Raw genomic sequence first — 20,921 nt, forward strand, 5'->3', positions numbered from 1 at the left:
TTAGAAGCAAAACTGAAAGAAAACATTGAAAATTTGAAGAAAGACATGGAAGGTTTGAAAGGAGGTTTAACAAAGTTGCTACACGAAATGCTTCCTAATGGTGAAAAGATAGTAGAGGAAACTCATGATGAGAACAAAAGTAATGTTAATCATGATTTCATAGAATCTAACATTGGATTGAAGACTCACCATGTTCCAAATATTGATATGAGGAAGTTTGATGGAAAAGATCCCGTAACATGAATACTACAAATGGAGCAATATTTCGATCTCCATAATGTGAAAAACATACAAAAGGTACGCATTGCAACTTTATATTTGGAACCCAATCAATTTGTATGGTATCGATGGATTTGATATTGTAAACAAAATGTCACTTGGTCAATTTTTATGGAGGAAATGATAGCACATTGTGAGGATACAAAAAGCAACACCTTCTCTAGTAAATTGATAAATCTCAAACAAAAGGGTTCAATGGTGGAGCACATTGAGGAATTTCAAAAATTGAATATAAGGGTAAAAGATATTCCATAGGATTGATGTGTTCATAGGGACTTTAAAGGATAACATACAACATGAGGTCTGCCTTTGGGACCCTGATTCATTGGAGAAGACATTTAGGGTGGCAAGAAAAAATGAAAGCAAAATTATGGCAACAAGGAAGCCTACCACTCAACTATAAAGATGTAAGTGTGACTGCCCCTAGCTGTCCACAACCTACAAGGTTGACACCACAACAATTGGAAGAAAAAAGAGAAAAAGAGCTTTGTTACAATTGTGATAGCAAATACACTAAAGGTCATAAGTGTGCTGAGAAGAAATTATTTTACATAGGTTGTGAAGAGGAGGAAGAAAATGAACAAGAAATGTCAAAATAACATGATATACACTAGGAACCAAACCTAGAGAAAGAAGAAATGAATCCAACCATATCTTGTAATGCATTGGCAAGAATTACCACTCCTCAAACCCTCAAGGTAGAAGGACATATCAAGAAGAAAAAGGTAATAGCGTTGATTGATTCGGGGAGTACCCATAATTTTATTCATTGTAAGATAGCCAAGGAATTGAATTACTTCCTATATCTAGCACCAGAGTGTCAAGTGATGGTTGCAAATGGAGGAACCATAAATTGCTCTGAAAAGTGCCATTATATAAAGCTATCCATGGGAGAATATGTATTGAATAGTTCAATGCTTTCCATTCCAATGGGTGGTGCTGATGTTGTACTAGGAGTCCAATGGATACAATCTTTGGGTATGATAGCTTTTAATTTTCAAGAACTTTTCTTGAAATTTTTTTGGGAAGGAAAATAAGTGGAATTAAGGGGTATCACGGGGAAACTAGGAAAGATAATAAGCTCTAACAACATGAAAAAGATTCTCAAGAAATAAAAACGGGGCATAATTGCAAAATTATGTCCACTAGAGGTTCCCACATCGAAATCATCTATTTCTCCATATCTCCAAAAAGTTTTGAATAATCATTCCAAGATATTTGAGACTCCCAAAGGCCTCCCACCTATTCATGATCATGATCATGCTATTCATTTGATTCTAGGAAGTGTTCCTCTAAACATCAGGGCTTACAGATATCCATATGCCCAAAAGAGTGAAATTGAACGTATGTTCGCTGAAATGTTAGAGGCTGGTATAATTCAACCTAGTCAAAGTTCTTTCTCTTCTCTAGTAGTATTGGTGCACAACAAGGATGGATCATAGCGCATGTATCTGGATTATAGGGAACTCAACAAGCTCACTATTAAAGATAAATTTCCTATTCCTGTCATTGATGAATTATTTGATGAATTGCATGGAGCAATTTACTTCACCAAGTTGGATCTTCGTTCAAGATATCATCAAATTAGAATGAAGATTGAAGACATTCTGAAAACAACATTTAGAACTCATGAGGGTCATTATGAATTTTTGGTGATGCCTTTTGGCCTTACCAATGCACCTTCTACATTTCAAGGTTTGATGAATTCCATTTTCAAACCCTTCCTTAGAAAATTTGTGTTAGTATTTTTTTGATGATATACTAATCTACAGTAAGTCTTGGAAGGATCATGTTCAACATGCTGACAGGTTGCTCAAACTATTGGAGGATAAACAATTATATGCAAAAGCCTCCAAATGTTTCTTTGGAGTACAAGAGGTGGAATATTTAGGCCATATTATATCTCATGAAGGTGCTAAGGTAGACCCTAGCGAAATTAAATCCATTAAGGAATGGAAAATCCCCACATCCATAAAGCATCTGCGAGGATTTCTCGGGTTGACAGTGTATTATTGCAAGTTTGTTAAGAATTATGAGAGAATAACAACACCTCTAACAACATTACTGAAGAAAGATGCATTTTCTTGGACTCTAGAAGCAACAAAGATCTTTGAACATCTTAAAGAGGAAATGTGCCAAGCACCGGTCTTAGCTACGTCAGATTTCACAAAAACTTTTATTGTGGAATGTGATGCCTCAGGAAATGGAATTGGTGTTGTTTTAATTCAAGAAGGAAGACCCATTGCTTTCGAAAGTCATCTAATCAAAGGAAAGTATTTACATAAAGCTATTTATGAGAAGGAAATGTTGGCAATACTACATGCACTTAAGAAATGACGACCCTACCTAATGGGAAGACACTTCAAGATAAAAACGAATCATGATAGTCTTAAATACTTTTTAGAACAAAGCTTATCTTCAAAAGAACAACAAAATGGGTCACAAAGATGTTGGGTTATGACTTTGAAATCATCTACAAAAAAGGGAAGCAAAATGTTGTTGCAGATGCACTCTCAATAAAGGATGAGGATGTGGAAGCATTGTTTTGTGCCATTTCTATTATCCAACTAGATTGGATAAACGAATCAAGGGATGAATGGAAGAATGTCGAAAAAGTGTAGGAAAGCATTCAAAAGTTGCAGCAAGATCCCAGTACATTTGATACATTTAGCTAGAAAAATGTTTCGTTATGTTACACATATTGTTTATACCTCTGTAAGAATTCCCAACTCAAAAGAAAGATTCTTCTGGAATTGCACACCTCTCCCTTAGGAGGGCACTCAGCGTTTTTAAAAACTTACCACAGGGTTAAGAAGGAATTCTTTTGGGATGGCCTTAAATCTAATATTCAAGAGTTTGTGGTGGAATGTTTGGTTTTCCAACAAAATAGAGTTGAGACAATTAAGACCCCGGGTCTATTACAACCTTTATCCATTCCAAGTTAACATTGGGAGGAGGTTTTAATGGATTTTATCACAGGTTTACCCAAGTCCGAAGGAATGAGTGTTATCATGGTTGTAGTTGATAGACTTACCAAGTATGCACACTTTTGTGCATTATCTCATCCATTTAAAGCCAATACAATTTCTACTGCATTTATGAAAACAATTCAAAAGCTACATGAAAACCCAAAGATTATTGTAAGCGACAGAGATCCCATTTTCACTGGAAATTTTTGGACAAAATTATTTTTTTGTTTGGGTACTCAGTTAGCTCATAGCTCATATTATCATCCCCAATTTGATGGGAAAACTGAGATAGTGAACAAACGTTTGGAAAGATATCTTCGTTTCTTTGTATCTGATAAACATACACAATGGTTCAAGTGGTTGTCTCTGGCTGAATGGTGGTATAACACTTTCTTCCATAATACAGCAAAAATGACCCCATTTATGGCACTTTATGGATATCATCCACCGTCTGTCACATCATATTTAAGAGAAAATTCTAAGGTTCAGGCAGTGGAAGATGACATAGAGCATCAACAACAAGTTATCCAACTCTTAAAGGATAACCTCACTTTGGCGCAGAATAGAATGAAACAATAGGCAGATCAACATTGTAGCGAAAGAAGTTTTGATGTAGGTGACTGGGTATTTATACAACTACAACCATACAAACAAATGTCCCTCAAGCAAGCTAAGAAGGATAATAAATTATCACCAAAGTATTATGGTTTGTACAAGGTGTTACAAAAGATTGGTACTATGGCATACAAATTGGAGCTTCCTGCATCTTCATGAGTGCACCTAGTTTTCCATGTGTCATGCTTAAAGAAGGTTATAGGTGACAAGCTCCCAATTCAAACAATATTTCCAGAACTTGAAAAGGAAGGAAAAATCATATTGGAACCTGAAGCAGTCACAGAAACAAGAAATCGACAACTATGAAATCGATCAATTTCAGAGTATCTCATCAAGTAGAAGAACTTACTGGTTGAAGATTCCACATGGGAGGATGAGAATTTTATACAGACGAATCTAGAACTACTCAAGCATTGAGGACAACACTTTTTTGAAGGAGAAGGGCATGTTAGATCCCTATACTACTAGAGTAGACCATTATTGTTATTAGTGCAACCCCCTTATTGTATTGTTGTGCCCATGTAGTCCCCATATTGTTATTATTGTGCCCCATAGAAGCCCACTATTGTTATTGTTGTGCCCTTAGAATATTATTGTTATGTCGGCTCTGATTATATTGTGACCCCGCAGACTCCTATATATAGAAAGAATGTCTTGTCATTTGTATAATCCAAGAATTGTTCATTTGTGTAATGTAAAGGAGGTTGCCCCCTCGAAGAGGCTGATTTTGAAATCGTTGATCTATCTTTTCTTCTATTTTGTGAGATGGTTGCATAACAGAAATTTTGTCATTACTCTCTCTTATAGATGTGTTTGTTTCCTCTTTATTACATGAAAAATAGGATCTCTTACATTCCCGAGGAGCAAAGGAAGATTGTACATTATTTTCTTTTTCAATCTTTGCTTTGTTTTAGTTTATTGTTGTTGATAATTCATACTAATTTCGGTAGCCAAGCCCACATTCCTTATCAATTTTTACTTTTTCCTTGATGTGTCATAGTCATTATGTCATATTCCTTCTACAACTTCTGTGAATAAATTACCATACCTCATAGATGCTAAATGTTTTGAAAATACCACTTCAAGGTCAAAACCTCTGATAGGTTTAACTTCCTTTAAGTTGAATGCCATGAGGGTTTTAGATGCTTCATGCAAGTGAGAAGAATTATTTATAAAAACATCATATATATTAAAGGATAATGGAATAAACTACTTCTTTTCTTTCTTATAAAAAAGGATAGACCATGAACAATATTGTATATAGACTTCAATGACAAAATATCTGTCACAAATAAACACAGGGAGTAGTAAAAGGTTTCTTTCATACTCATATAGTCTAATATAAGTATAACCCTCCTCGTGTAAAAAAAACTCATTTTCACTTAAGGAAGTCTTGTGTTTCCTAGGTTACTCTTTGATATTCAATTCTAGTCAATATATATCTAAATTTTATAAAGGAATTATCTTGAACGAGGAAAAAATGGAAGGGATCCTTTTGTTTCCAATAGGATATCAAAATTGAATCGATTCAACTTCAGCATTCACATTATTTCTTAATGGCATATCTTCGAACAAATTATAGAAAATTATTGCCAAAACTAGATAAGCCATCATGAGGAACCTCTAGGTTTTCATATAATCAGGAATTAGAAATAAGTTTCATTTGAAATAACATCCACCCAATCAAATATGGTTTATTTATTAAAGAGAAGTATAGAATATACATAACTAAACTAGGTATGTGAAAAGTTTAGTCTCGTCCCATCAATTGTGGGAACAATTAAGAGAAATCCCGATATGGCTCTACTAATAAAGAAATGCCAGTTATCATGAAATTAAAAAGGCATTTGAGTAGACTAAATCATGAAATTTTTTAGTAAATTTAAACAACCACCTTGGGAGTCCAACAAAGAATATGCCTCAAGCATCTTGAGGCTTTTGTTTAGGTCAAGAAATTGTAAGAATATTCTAAAAACATTTGGTGTTAGGACCAGGTTCTTCCCTTCAACAACAACCTGAATTGTTCTACTCCTTGCATCAAAGCACCTAGAACACCCAGAGACGAGTTCTTTAAAATTAAATAATTTCAAGGACACATCCAACATTTGTCAAACCAATAGTCTAGATTTTGTTCTTGATCTTCTATTTCAAATTAAAATTTGGAAACCTATGATACGTAGTCAATCAATCAAAATTATTGTCCTAGCAAGCAAGAGAATTAACAATATCCCCACAAAATACCTATTTCGTCCTTTTAGTTTCCATTCTTCTTATATTTCCAATGTCCTATCATATATGTGACGCTTATAGTCCTATATTAAGGAGCTCTTAGTTATCTAAACGCTCAGTTTGTGAATGACATTTAGTCGCACATCTCTTCATTACATACCATCTTCTTTGAAACATGGAAAAATCATAATTAGAAGTTAATTGATAAAGGGAGATATTTTATGAAAGTACAAAGTAATTGATTCACCTTGCATCAAATTGCCACCTTTTACCTTGAATATTGGATTTTCTTAAATACATCTTGAATTTCCCTTGAGAGGTGCACAAGCATACTTCCACAAATTTCACTAACTACATAGGGACAAATCACTCTCACAGAACTAACAATAATAAAGTGCAAGAAATTTTACTATGCGAAGTGTGGAAGTATTCCACACACAAATTAAAATTACCCAAATATAAGAGTAGCACAAAGATAAATGATATGCAGAGTGTGGAAGGTTACTTCGGGAAGATGGATCTCCACACAATTATTGATAATTTGACTGAATATGAAACACTTATAACAAGGTCAAAAGGAAGTGAAATATGAACCTTTTATGGATTAATGGAAGAAAACGAGGCTTATTGTAAAATAAAAATTAAATAGTATGGGTAAGACATGAAAACGGATCAACATATTGACTCCAACTACATGACAATGATCCCCTATAGATTGTTGAGAACCTAGAAGGCACTAAATCCATTCGGCATGGAGTTGAAAATATATTTATGTATAAGAATTAGACTAAAGTTTGATTAAAGGATGAATATGTACAATATTATGATACATGGAGTACTAGCATGATTAGAAGAAAAAATGTTTGAGGTGTTGCACATTGACTAGCAATTTCGAAAGATGGTTGTTCATTCCTTTTAATATATATGGATTAAATCGATAGATCCTTTCAATTAGATACGGTCTAATCAATAGTGAATCAAACTTTATATGTAATGAATGTTTTCCTTGGCTTTATTCCAAAGTAAAACTATTTGATCCTTGAAAAATGTTTTAGTTGTTGCTCCTTGTTTCTTACATGCTAAAGAGGAACTCTTATGTCCTCGAGGAGGAAAGGAATATTGTACATTGTTTGAAATTTTCCTTATTTTCTTTGTTTTGGTCTGTTGTTATTGATAATTCATACTAATTTCAGTAGCCAAGTCCTCATTTCTTATCACCTTTTTCTTTTTTGGTGTGTTAGAGTCGTTATCTCCTATTCTTGTTGCAAATCTGGTGAATAAATTGCCATACCTCATAGATGCTAATTGTTCAAAAAATACCCCTTCAGGGTCAACACCTTTGATAAGTTTAGCTTCCTTTAAGTTGAATGCCTTGATACTTTTAGATACTTCATGTAAGTGATGAGAATTATTTACAATAACATCAGATATATTAAATGATAATGGAATAAACTACTTTTTCTTCTATTTGTCAAACAACATAGACCATGAACAATATTTTCTATAGACTTCAGCGACAACTCTTAAAGGATAACCTCACTTTGGCGCAGAATAGAATGAAACAATAGGCAGATCAACATTGTAGCGAAAGAAGTTTTGATGTAGGTGACTGGGTATTTATACGACTACAACCATACAAACAAATGTCCCTCAAGCAAGCTAAGAAGGATAATAAATTATCACCAAAGTATTATGGTTTGTACAAGGTGTTACAAAAGATTGGTACTATGGCATACAAATTGGAGCTTCCTGCATCTTCATGAGTGCACCTAGTTTTCCATGTGTTATGCTTAAAGAAGGTTATAGGTGACAAGCTCCCAATTCAAACAATATTTCCAGAACTTGAAAAGGAAGGAAAAATCATATTGGAACCTGAAGCAGTCACGGAAACAAGAAATCGACAACTATGAAATCGATCAATTTCAGAGTATCTCATCAAGTAGAAGAACTTACTGGTTGAAGATTCCACATGGGAGGATGAGAATTTTATACAGACGAATCTAGAACTACTCAAGCATTGAGGACAACACTTTTTTGAAGGAGAAGGGCATGTTAGATCCCTATACTACTAGAGTAGACCATTATTGTTATTAGTGCAACCCCTTATTGTATTGTTGTGCCCATGTAGTCCCCATATTGTTATTATTGTGCCCCATAGAAGCCCACTATTGTTATTGTTGTGCCCTTAGAATATTATTGTTATGTCGGCTTTGATTATATTGTGACCCCGTAGACTCCTATATATAGAAAGAATGTCTTGTCATTTGTATAATCCAAGAATTTTTCATTTGTGTAATGTAAAGGAGGTTGCCCCCTCGAAGAGGCTGATTTTGAAATCGTTGATCTATCTTTTCTTCTATTTTGTGAGATGGTTGCATAACAGAAATTTTGTCATTACTCTCTCTTATAGATGTGTTTGTTTCCTCTTTATTACATGAAAAATAGGATCTCTTACATTCCCGAGGAGCAAAGGAAGATTGTACATTATTTTCTTTTTCAATCTTTGCTTTGTTTTAGTTTATTGTTGTTGATAATTCATACTAATTTCGGTAGCCAAGCCCACATTCCTTATCAATTTTTACTTTTTCCTTGATGTGTCATAGTCATTATGTCATATTCCTTCTACAACTTCTGTGAATAAATTACCATACCTCATAGATGCTAAATGTTTTGAAAATACCACTTCAAGGTCAAAACCTCTGATAGGTTTAACTTCCTTTAAGTTGAATGCCATGAGGGTTTTAGATGCTTCATGCAAGTGAGAAGAATTATTTATAAAACATCATATATATTAAAGGATAATGGAATAAACTACTTCTTTTCTTTCTTATAAAAAAGGATAGACCATGAACAATATTGTATATAGACTTCAATGACAAAATATCTGTCACAAATAAACACAGGGAGTAGTAAAAGGTTTCTTTCATGCTCATATAGTCTAATATAAGTATAACCCTCCTCGTGTAAAAAAAACTCATTTTCACTTAAGGAAGTCTTGTGTTTCCTAGGTTACTCATTGATATTCAATTCTAGTCAATATATATCTAAATTTTATAAAGGAATTATCTTGAACGAGGAAAAAATGGAAGGGATCCTTTTGTTTCCAATAGGATATCAAAATTGAATCGATTCAACTTCAGCATTCACATTATTTCTTAATGGCATATCTTCGAACAAATTATAGAAAATTATTGCCAAAACTAGATAAGCCATCATGAGGAACCTCTAGGTTTTCATATAATCAGGAATTAGAAATAAGTTTCATTTGAAATAACATCCACCCAATCAAATATGGTTTATTTATTAAAGAGAAGTATAGAATATACATAACTAAACTAGGTATGTGAAAAGTTTAGTCTCGTCCCATCAATTGTGGGAACAATTAAGAGAAATCTCGATATGGCTCTACTAATAAAGAAATGCCAGTTATCATGAAATTAAAAAGGCATTTGAGTAGACTAAATCATGAAATTTTTTAGTAAATTTAAACAACCACCTTGGGAGTCCAACAAAGAATATGCCTCAAGCATCTTGAGGCTTTTGTTTAGGTCAAGAAATTGTAAGAATATTCTAAAAACATTTGGTGTTAGGACCAGGTTCTTCCCTTCAACAACAACCTGAATTGTTCTACTCCTTGCATCAAAGCACCTAGAACACCCAGAGACGAGTTCTTTAAAATTAAATAATTTCAAGGACACATCCAACATTTGTCAAACCAATAGTCTAGATTTTGTTCTTGATCTTCTATTTCAAATTAAAATTTGGAAACCTATGATACGTAGTCAATCAATCAAAATTATTGTCCTAGCAAGCAAGAGAATTAACAATATCCCCACAAAATACCTATTTCGTCCTTTTAGTTTCCATTCTTCTTATATTTCCAATGTCCTATCATATATGTGACGCTTCTAGTCCTATATTAAGGAGCTCTTAGTTATCTAAACGCTCAGTTTGTGAATGACATTTAGTCGCACATCTCTTCATTACATACCATCTTCTTTGAAACATGGAAAAATCATAATTAGAAGTTAATTGATAAAGGGAGATATTTTATGAAAGTACAAAGTAATTGATTCACCTTGCATCAAATTGCCACCTTTTACCTTGAATATTGGATTTTCTTAAATACATCTTGAATTTCCCTTGAGAGGTGCACAAGCATACTTCCACAAATTTCACTAACTACATAGGGACAAATCACTCTCACAGAACTAACAATAATAAAGTGCAAGAAATTTTACTATGCGAAGTGTGGAAGTATTCCACACACAAATTAAAATTACCCAAATATAAGAGTAGCACAAAGATAAATGATATGCAGAGTGTGGAAGGTTACTTCGGGAAGATGGATCTCCACACAATTATTGATAATTTGACTGAATATGAAACACTTATAACAAGGTCAAAAGGAAGTGAAATATGAACCTTTTATGGATTAATGGAAGAAAACGAGGCTTATTGTAAAATAAAAATTAAATAGTATGGGTAAGACATGAAAACGGATCAACATATTGACTCCAACTACATGACAATGATCCCCTATAGATTGTTGAGAACCTAGAAGGCACTAAATCCATTCGGCATGGAGTTGAAAATATATTTATGTATAAGAATTAGACTAAAGTTTGATTAAAGGATGAATATGTACAATATTATGATACATGGAGTACTAGCATGATTAGAAGAAAAAATGTTTGAGGTGTTGCACATTGACTAGCAATTTCGAAAGATGGTTGTTCATTCCTTTTAATATATATGGATTAAATCGATAGATCCTTTCAATTAGATACGGTCTAATCAATAGTGAATCAAACTTTATATGTAATGAATGTTTTCCTTGGCTTTATTCCAAAGTAAAACTATTTGATCCTTGAAAAATGTTTTAGTTGTTGCTCCTTGTTTCTTACATGCTAAAGAGGAACTCTTATGTCCTCGAGGAGGAAAGGAATATTGTACATTGTTTGAAATTTTCCTTATTTTCTTTGTTTTGGTCTGTTGTTATTGATAATTCATACTAATTTCAGTAGCCAAGTCCTCATTTCTTATCACCTTTTTCTTTTTTGTGTGTTAGAGTCGTTATCTCCTATTCTTGTTGCAAATCTGGTGAATAAATTGCCATACCTCATAGATGCTAATTGTTCAAAAAATACCCCTTCAGGGTCAACACCTTTGATAAGTTTAGCTTCCTTTAAGTTGAATGCTTTGATACTTTTAGATACTTCATGTAAGTGATGAGAATTATTTACAATAACATCAGATATATTAAATGATAATGGAATAAACTACTTTTTCTTCTATTTGTCAAACAACATAGACCATGAACAATATTTTCTATAGACTTCAGCGACAAAATATCAATCACAAACAAACACAAAAATCAGTAAAGAGTTTCCTTCATATACATATAGTCTAATATAAGTATAACCCTCCTTGTGTACATAAACTTATTTTCCTTTAAGAAAATCTTGTGCTTATTGAGTTATTCTTCAAGGTTTGGCTCCAATTAACGTGTCTCTAAATTATCTAATAAAATTATCTTGAATGAGGCAAAAATGGAAGGGACCATTATGTTTCTAGAGAATAGGATATCTGAATTGTATTGGTTTAGCTTCAATATTCACATTATTTCTTAATGAAAGACCTTCGAACACATTACATAAAACTACCACCAAAACCACATAAGCCATCATGAAGAACCTATAAGTTTTCATATAATTGGCCAAATGGAAAGAAAATTCATTTGAAATAACTTATACAAATCGAACATGGTTTCTTTCTTAAAAGAGACGTATAGAATCTACAAAAATGACTCGGGTATGTGAAATTTTGAGTCTTATCTCATCAATCGTGCAAACAACCAAGAGAAATATTGATATGGCTTTGCCAACAAATAAATGTCAAATTTCCATGAAATTAGTAAGGCATTTGAGCAGACTAAATCATAAAATCCTTTAGTAAATATAAACCTCCACTTTGGAGGTCCAAGAAAGAATCTTCCTCAGGAAGCTTGAGGCATATTTTTTTAATTTAATTTAATTAATTAATTAATTTTTATTTTTATTTTTATTTTATTTTTTTTTTTATTTATTTATTTATTTTATTTTATTATTATTATTATTATTATTATTTTCTCAGTTAAGCAATCATAGCATTCTTTTAGAAACCTTTGGTGTGACTGAGGATTGGGTTCTCCCCTTTTAAAACCCGAATTGTTCTACTCTTTGCAAGAAAGCACTAAGCACACAACAAGGCCAATTCTCTGACATCAAATACTTCAAGAACACATCCAACATCCACCAAACTAAGTCTAGATTCTATTCTTGAGCTTCTATTTGGAGTTACATATGAAAACCAAGGATACAAATTCGACCAATGAGAGTTATTATCTTAGTGGGCAAGAGAATTAACAGTTCCCCACAAAATGCCCCGTTCCTCCTTCTAGTTGCCCTTATTCCTATCCTTCCATTGCTCTTTGATATACGTGATGCTTCTAATCATGTATTACAAAGGCCATAGTTCTATCAAGGCTCAATCCATTGATGACATTTACTCGCACATCTCTTCGACATATACCTTCTTCTTCAGGACATCGAAAATCATAATTGGATGTTAACTGAGAAAGGCATATATTTTATGGAAATATGAAGTAATTGATTCACCTTACACCAAATTATCTCAATTTACCTTGAATATCGAGTTTTCTTAACTACATCTTGAATTTCCTGAAAAAGTGTGTAAGGCATACTTCCATGAATTTTACTAAGTAAAACTTCATAAGGACAGATCACTCTTATAGAACTAACAATAATAAAGTTGAGACTTTTTATTGTGTAGAGTGTGGAAGTTAGGGTTTGTGGAGAAAAGGTTGTGTGAGATTCTTCCACACACAAATGAAAAATTACCCAAGTATGCAGAGTAGTGCTGAGATAATTGATGTGTGGAGTGCAAACGGTTACTTCAAAAGATGGATCTTTGCACAAGTACTGAGAATTCTACTAATTATGAAACACTTATAACTAGGTCAAAAGCAAGTGAAATATGGACCTTTTATGGATTAATGGAAGATGGAAGGGAAGAAAATGAGGCTAATTGTAAAGGAAAAATCAAATAGTATGAGTAAGACATGAAAATGGATCAACATATCAAGTCCAAATGGGGGACAATGACCCCCTGCAAGATCATAAGAACCCAAAAGGCCTTGAGTCCATTGGGCATGGAGTCGAAAAGGTATTTGTATGTATAGGAATTAGACTAAGTTAGTTACAGGATGAATATGTACAATATTGTGATACATGGAGTGTTGACATGATTAGAAGAAAAAAAATGCTTTAGATGTTTCCCATTAATTAACAATTTTAAGAGTTGGTCATCCATTCCTTTTAATATATATATATATATATATATATATATATATATATATATATATGAATTGAATCATATATATTTTCAATTAAATATGGTCCAATCCATAGTGCATAAAATTGTGTATGTAATGAAGGCTTTTCCTTGGCTTTATTCCATAGAAAAAGTAGTTGATCCTTACAAAAAGTTTTAGTTGTTTCTCCTCAGTTGAAATGTTTTGCCACCACTTGTTTCCTTTTCTGAATATGCATTCGTCTCTTTGTTCTTCTAATTGTATTAACTAATGAAATATAGTTTGCATTGGTATAGTCACTTCTTCATCTTCACTTCCAATAGGAATACACAACACATTCAATTCTAAATGTACTAGAAATTGAGAATATTTCCCATATACTAAGGAAAATGGTGAATGTCCAACGATATTTTTTGGTGTTATTCCACTTTCCCATAAAGCGTTTAAGAGTTTAATATGCCAATTTCTTTGATTTGCAACAATTATTTTCTCGAGTTTTTTTACCAGATATTTATTACTTGATTTAGCAAGTCCATTTCCTTAAAAATATTTATTTGAATATTATTCCATTAGAATACCAAGAATCCCACGAAATGTTGTAAACATTGTACCAATAAATATAGAACAATTATCAGTGATAAATCTCTCTTAAAATCCAAATCTTGATAATATATTCTCTTGTAGGAATTGAATAATACTCTGAGTGTAAGCATGCTTCAATGCCATTTCTTTAGGCCACTCTGTAAAGTAAATAGTAATTTTTATTATGTAAGAATGACCTATAGACTTAGGATTTATGAGACCAATAGCATCTAAACCCAGTGTGTAAAAGGACTTGCAAATGCTATTGTCTTTAATGGCATAACAACCTTCTTCTCTTTGTCAAGTTTTTTTTGGCATGGTAAACATTTTATTACAAAAGCATCAACATATTGAAACAATGTAGGCCAGTAAAAGCCTACTCAAATAATCTATGGGATGTTACCATTTGAGAAAAAGTTCCTCAACAAATACCTTCATCCATATCTTTCATGATTTGAATGGACTTAGAGTGGCTAAGAAATCATAGTAGCATGCGATCAAAATTTCTTTAAAACAATATCATGCTAGTACATAAGAATTTGATTTCATCTTCAATGATCATCTTTCTTTACTTGTCATACCATTTGGAAACTATAATAACTTTGAATACAATGATATCTTTATACCATTCATACTTTAGTGCCAATTCATCTTGTGTGACAAGACATTTTTCATTGGATGTTTCAATGTGAATGACTTCAATTCCACCAATAAGTTAATGTAATCCTTCACCCTTTATAGGCTTTAATGGTTTTATCTCTTGTCATATTCTTGTATTTAGCCAACCTGTTGGCCCATCTACCTTCTCTAAGTTGTTAAGACAACATCATATTAATAGGAGGATATGGTACATAGGCAATAACATGTGAATTCAAAATATAGATTTTGAAATAAGTGATGGCTTTAACCAAAGAAAATGCTTGCTTTTCCATAGGGGAATACATTCAATTCATGTTTCTATGAACATTTACTCATAAAGATATTGATTTCTCTTCTTTTAGGTTCCTCCTCTGAGTTAATACCACAATAATAGTTTCTTTTGAAACTAAAGAGTAAAGGATAAAATCCTTTTCAAAATAAACACTGATAAGAATTGCAGAGAGAATTGCTACCTATATATTTTCAAAGGCTTTATGTGCTTTGTCAAACCATTCAAATGTTTGATTCTTTTTGAGAAATTTATTTATAGGCTTGACAATTGAAGCATAATTTGGAACAAATATTTTAACAAAGTTGATTTTTTTGAAGAATGATTGAACGCCTTTACAAGTTGTAGGAGGCTTCAATTCAATTATGGTTTTGATTATTTCAGAATTAATATATCTTTCATCCTTATTAACAATGTGTTGGGTCCCTATAATACTAGTGATTACCCCATTACTATTGTAGTTATACCCCTTATTTATATTGTTGTGCCCCTATTACCCCCATATTGTTATTTCTGTGCCCCATAGAATCCCTCTATTGTTATTTTTGTGGCTTTATATTATTATTGTTAGGTCGGCTGGATTATATTGTGACTCCTTAGACTCCTATATATAGAAAGGAGGTTTTGTCATTTGTATCATCCAAGAATTGTTCATTTATGTAATGTAAAGGAGGTTGCCCCCTCGAAGAGGCTGAATTCTAAGGCGTGATCTATCTTTTCTATCTTTTCTTGAGCTGGTTTCATAACATTTGGTATCAGAGCTTTGGATTCTAGGGTTTCGCTGCTCCAAACAGGTCATCGTGGAATTTTCGCTATAACTTTTTTTCTGTGACGTTTCAGAAGTCGCAAAAAAACCCATTTGAGAAGAATTGGCGCTGAACCTTGGGTCCGAATTTCAGAGCTTTTCGCGCGATATTTTCGGAGATATGATCTGAGGAAGTTGGTCCTTTTTGCAGACTCCTGAATTACATTCAAAACAGGTGACCTGGGGAAAATCGTCATAACTCTCTCTCTGAGGATCGGATTGAAATTTCGTAAAAAGGTACAGAAAGAGGACGGACTGTAGTTTCTTGTATGTGTGTTTCAGATTCAAAAGTTGAAACAGTGACTCGTGGCACGTCGTACAAGTTTGCTCTACTGAACTAGTCTAAAATCAAGTCACTGTGGGAGATTTCACATAACTCTTCCTTGGAGAATCCAATTTGGCTCAGACTTGTGGCATTGGAAAGAGGACGCAGAAGGCTACTACAGGTAGTAATTTCAGAATTGGATGATCCGAAATTACAGAGATACATCAGATTCAATATCAGGCTTCTATAAAGTGAAAAAAGGTGTGTAGTTTTTTTTTAATTTTTGTGTAAGCTTGGTTTAACGAAATTCAAAGGGCATAGTAAAGCATTATTATCGGTAACTGATGCCCCGAGGAAAGAAAATGCAAACACCTAGTAAGGAACCTGAAAGCTCTAGCATGACTCATGAAGAAGAGGAAGAAATGCTACATGATATATCAAAATTACAAGAACAAGTGCAACAAATGTCACGCTCACAAAAGCTAACAGAAGCTAAGATAAGTGGCGTGGAATCTAAGGTAAATGGCGTGGAATCTAAGATAAAGGGCATGGAAGCTAAGATGGATGACATGGAAGCTAAGGTGAATGGCATGGACGCTAAAATTGATGGCATGGATGATAAGATGGATGAATTGAAGAAGTTGCTACAAGAAAGGGTCACTAATGGTGAAAAGGTAGTAAAGGAAACTCATGATGAGAACAAAAGAAATGTTAATCATGATTCCATAGACTCTAATGTTGGATCGAAGACTCACCATGTTCCAAAAATCGATATGAGGAAGTTTGATGGCAAGGATCCCGCCACATGGATATTACAGATGGAGCAATTCTTCGATCTCAATAATGTGCAAAACACACAAAAGGTACGTATGGCAACTTTATATTTGGAACCAAATCAGTTTGTATGGTATCAATGGCTTTGTTCTCGTAAACAATTTATCACTTGGGCAATTTTTACGGAAGAATTGATAGCACATTATGAGGATACAAAAAGCAACACTTTTTTAGCCAATTGATAAGTCTCAAACAAAAGGGTTCAATAATGGAGCACATTGAGGAGTTCCAAAAATTGAACATAAGGGTAAAAGATATTCCAGAGGAGCATAGGATTGATGTGTTCATAGGGTCTTTAAAGGATAATATCCAACATGATGTGCGCCTTTGGGAACCTGATTCATTAGAGAAGGCATTCAGGTTAGCAAGAAAAATGGAAAGCAAAATTATGGCAACTAGGAAGCATACCATTCACAACTATAAAGACGGAAGTGTTGTTGCCCATAGTCTTCCACAACCTACAAGGTTGACACCACAACAATTGGAAGAAAAAAGAGCAAAAGGGCTTTGTTACAATTGTGATAGCAAATACACAAAAGGTCATAAGTGTGCTGAGAAGAAATTATTCTACATAGATTGTGAAGAGGAAGAAGAAAAGGAGCAAGAAAGGTCAAAAGAAGAGGATATATTCCAGGAACAAAGCCTAGATGAAGAACAAATAAATCCGACCATATCTTGTAATGCATTGGCGGGAATTACCACTCCTCAAACCATCAAGATAGAAGGACAAATCAAGAAGAAAAAGGTAATAGTGTTGATTGATTCAGGAAGCACCCACAATTTTATTCATTGTAGGGTAGCAAAAGAATTGAATTGCTTCCTATATCCAGCACCAGAGTGTCAAGTGATGATTGCAAATGGAGGAACAATAAATTGTTCTGGAAAGTGCCATAATATCAAGCTATCCATGGGAGAATATGTATTGACTAGCCCAATGCTTTCCATTCCAATGGGAGGTGCTGATGTTGTACTAGGAGTCCAATGGCTACAATCCTTGGGTACAATAGCTTTTAATTTTCAAGAACTTTTCATGAAATTTTCTGTGGAAGGAAAGGAAGTTGAATTAAGGGGTATTGCAGGGAAACCAGGAAAGATAATCAGCTCTAATGGCATGACAAAGCTTCTAAAAAAGGAGCAAAGAGGTGTAATTGCACAATTATGTTCGCTAGATGTTTCCACATTGGAATCATCTATTTCTCCAGATCTCCAAAAAGTCCTGGACAATCATTCCAAGGTATTTGAGACTCCCAAAGGTCTCCCACCTATGCGTGATCATGATCATGCTATTCATCTGATTCCAGGAAGTGTTCCTCCAAACATCAGGCCGTACAGATATCCATATGTCCAAAAAAGTGAAATTGAACGTATGGTTGCAGAAATGCTAGAGGCTGGTATAATTCAACCGAGTCAAAGTTCTTTCTCAGCTCCAGTAGTATTGGTGCACAAGAAGGATGGATCATGGCGCATGTGTCCAGATTATAGGGAGCTCAACAAGCTCACTATTAAAGATAAGTTCCCCATTCCTGTTATTGATGAATTACTGGATGAATTGCATGGATCAATTTACTTCACCAAGTTGGATCTTCGTTCGGGATATCATCAAATTAGAATGAAGATTGAAGACATTCCGAAAACAGCATTTAGAACTCATGAGGGTCATTATGAATTTTTGGTCATGCCTTTTGGCCTTACCAATGCACCTTCAACATTTCAAGGTTTGATGAATTCAATTTTCAAACCATTCCTTAGAAAATTTGTGTTAGTATTTTTTGATGATATACTAATCTACAGCAAGTCTTGGAAGGATCATGTTGACAGGGTGTTACAACTATTGGAGGAGAAACAATTATATGCAAAAAGATCCAAATGTTTCTTTGGAGTCCAGGAGGTGGAATATTTGGGTCATATTGTATCTCATGAAGGAGTTAAGGTAGACCCTAGCAAAATTAAAGCCATTAAGGAATGGAAAATCCCCACATCCATAAAGCATCTGCGAGGATTTCTTGGGTTGACAGGGTATTATCGCAAGTTTGTTAAGAATTATGGGAGAATAGCAGCACCTCTAACAACATTATTGAAGAAAGATTCATTTTCATGGACTCCGGAAGCAACAAAGGCCTTTGAACATCTTAAAGAGGCAATGTGCCAAGCACCGGTCTTAGCTACACCGGACTTCACAAAAACCTTTATTGTGGAATGTGATGCTTCAGGAAATGGAATTGGTGTGTTCTAATGCAAGATGAAAGACCCATTGCTTTTGAAAGTCGTCCAATCAAGGGAAAGTTTTTAAACAAAGCTATTTATGAGAAGGAAATGTTGGCAATACTCCATGCACTTAAGAAATGGCGACCCTACCTAATGGGAAGACACTTCAAGGTAAAAACGGATCATGATAGCCTTAAATACTTTTTAGAACAAAGATTATCCTCTGAAGAGCAACAAAAGTGGGTCACAAAGATGTTGGGTTATGACTTTGAAATCATCTACAAAAAAGGGAAGCAAAATGTGGTGGCAGATGCACTCTCAAGAAAGGATGAGGATGTGGAAGCATTGTTGTGTGCCATTTCTATTATCCAACCAGATTGGATAAACGAAGCAAGGGAGGAATGGAAGAATGACGAAGAAGTGTGGGCACTTATTGAAAGCTACAACAAGATTCCAGTACTTCTGATACATTTAGCTGGCAAAATGATTCGTTATGGTACAAAGATCGCTTATACCTCTGTAAGAATTCCCAGCTAAAACAAAAGATTCTTATGGAATTGCACACTTCTCCCTTAGGAGGGCACTCAGGATTTTTAAAAACTTACCACAGGGTTAAGAAGGAATTTTTTTGGGATGGCCTTAAATCAGATATTCAAAAGTTTGTGGCGGAATGTTTGGTTTGCCAGCAAAATAAAGTTGAAACAATTAAGACACCGGTCTATTACAACCTTTATCCATTCCAAGCCAACGTTGGGAGGAGGTTTCAATGGATTTTATCACAGGTTTACCCAAGTCTGAGGGAAAGAGTGTCATCATGGTGGTAGTTGACAGACTTACCAAGTATGCACACTTTTGTGCATTATCACATCCATTTAAAGCCAGTACAGTTTCTACTGCATTTATGGAAACAGTTCAAAAGCTACATGGAAACCCAAAGATTATTGTAAGTGACAGAGATCCCATTTTCACTGGAAATTTTTGGACAAAATTATTTTCTTGTCTTGGTACTCAGTTAGCTCATAGCTCATCTTATCATCCTCAATCTGATGGGCAAACTGAGATAGTAAACAAATGTTTGGAAGGATATCTTCGTTGCTTTGTATCTGATAAACAGACACAATGGGTCAAATGGTTGCCTCTGGCTGAATGGTGGTATAACACTTCCTTCCATACAGCAACAAAAATGACCCCATTTATGGCACTTTATGGGTATCAACCACCATCCATCACATCATATTTAAGAGAAAATTCTAAGGTTCAGGCAGTGGAACATCACATCGAACATCAACAACAAGTCCTCCAACTCTTAAAGGATAACCTCGTGTTGGCACAAAATAGAATGAAACAACAGGCAGATCAACATCGCAGTGAAAGAAGTTTTGATGTAGGTGATTGGGTATTCCTACGGCTACAACCATATAAGAAAATGTCCCTAAAGCAAGCTAAGAAGGATAATAAATTATCACCAAAGTATTATGGTCCGTACAAGGTGTTGGAAAAGATTGGTACTATGGCATACAAATTGGAGCTTCCTGCAGCTTCTCGATTGCACCCAGTTTTCCATGTTTCATGTTTAAAGAAGGTTATAGGTGACAAGCTCCCAATTCAAACAATATTGCCAGAACTTGACGAGGAAGGAAAAATTATATTGGAACCGGAAGCAATCACAGAAACAAGAACTCGACAGCTACGAAATCGATCAATTTCAGAGTATCTTATCAAGTGGAAGAACTTATCCGCTGAAGATTCCACATGGGAGGATGAGAATTTTATGCAGAAGTATCCAGAACTGCTCAAGCGTTGAGGACAACACTTTTTTGAAGGAGAGGGGCATG

The 20,921-nt window shown here is 34.2% G+C and overlaps 1 protein-coding gene across 4 annotated transcripts in view; it reads right to left on the reverse strand.

The window, feature by feature from the left end:
- The window catches only part of LOC149238661 (uncharacterized), a 505,729-nt gene that overhangs the window by 31,665 nt on the left and 453,143 nt on the right, over positions 1-20,921 (reverse strand). The window contains exon 8 of one of the 4 annotated variants that reach the window (XM_089367020.1): positions 9,499-9,740. The exons of the other annotated variants lie outside the window; for them this stretch is intronic. Coding sequence (XP_089223146.1) covers positions 9,732-9,740 — 9 coding nt within the window. The 3' untranslated portion in view covers positions 9,499-9,731. Of the gene's footprint in view, positions 1-9,498; positions 9,741-20,921 lie in introns of those variants that run through there. 4 annotated transcript variants of the gene reach the window in all.

The sequence above is a fragment of the Pinus tabuliformis genome, chromosome 8 (genome assembly GCF_031772625.1).
Source record: "Pinus tabuliformis cultivar Carrire ecotype Pingquan chromosome 8, CPIR1, whole genome shotgun sequence".
Taxonomy (NCBI): Eukaryota; Viridiplantae; Streptophyta; class Pinopsida; order Pinales; family Pinaceae; genus Pinus; species Pinus tabuliformis.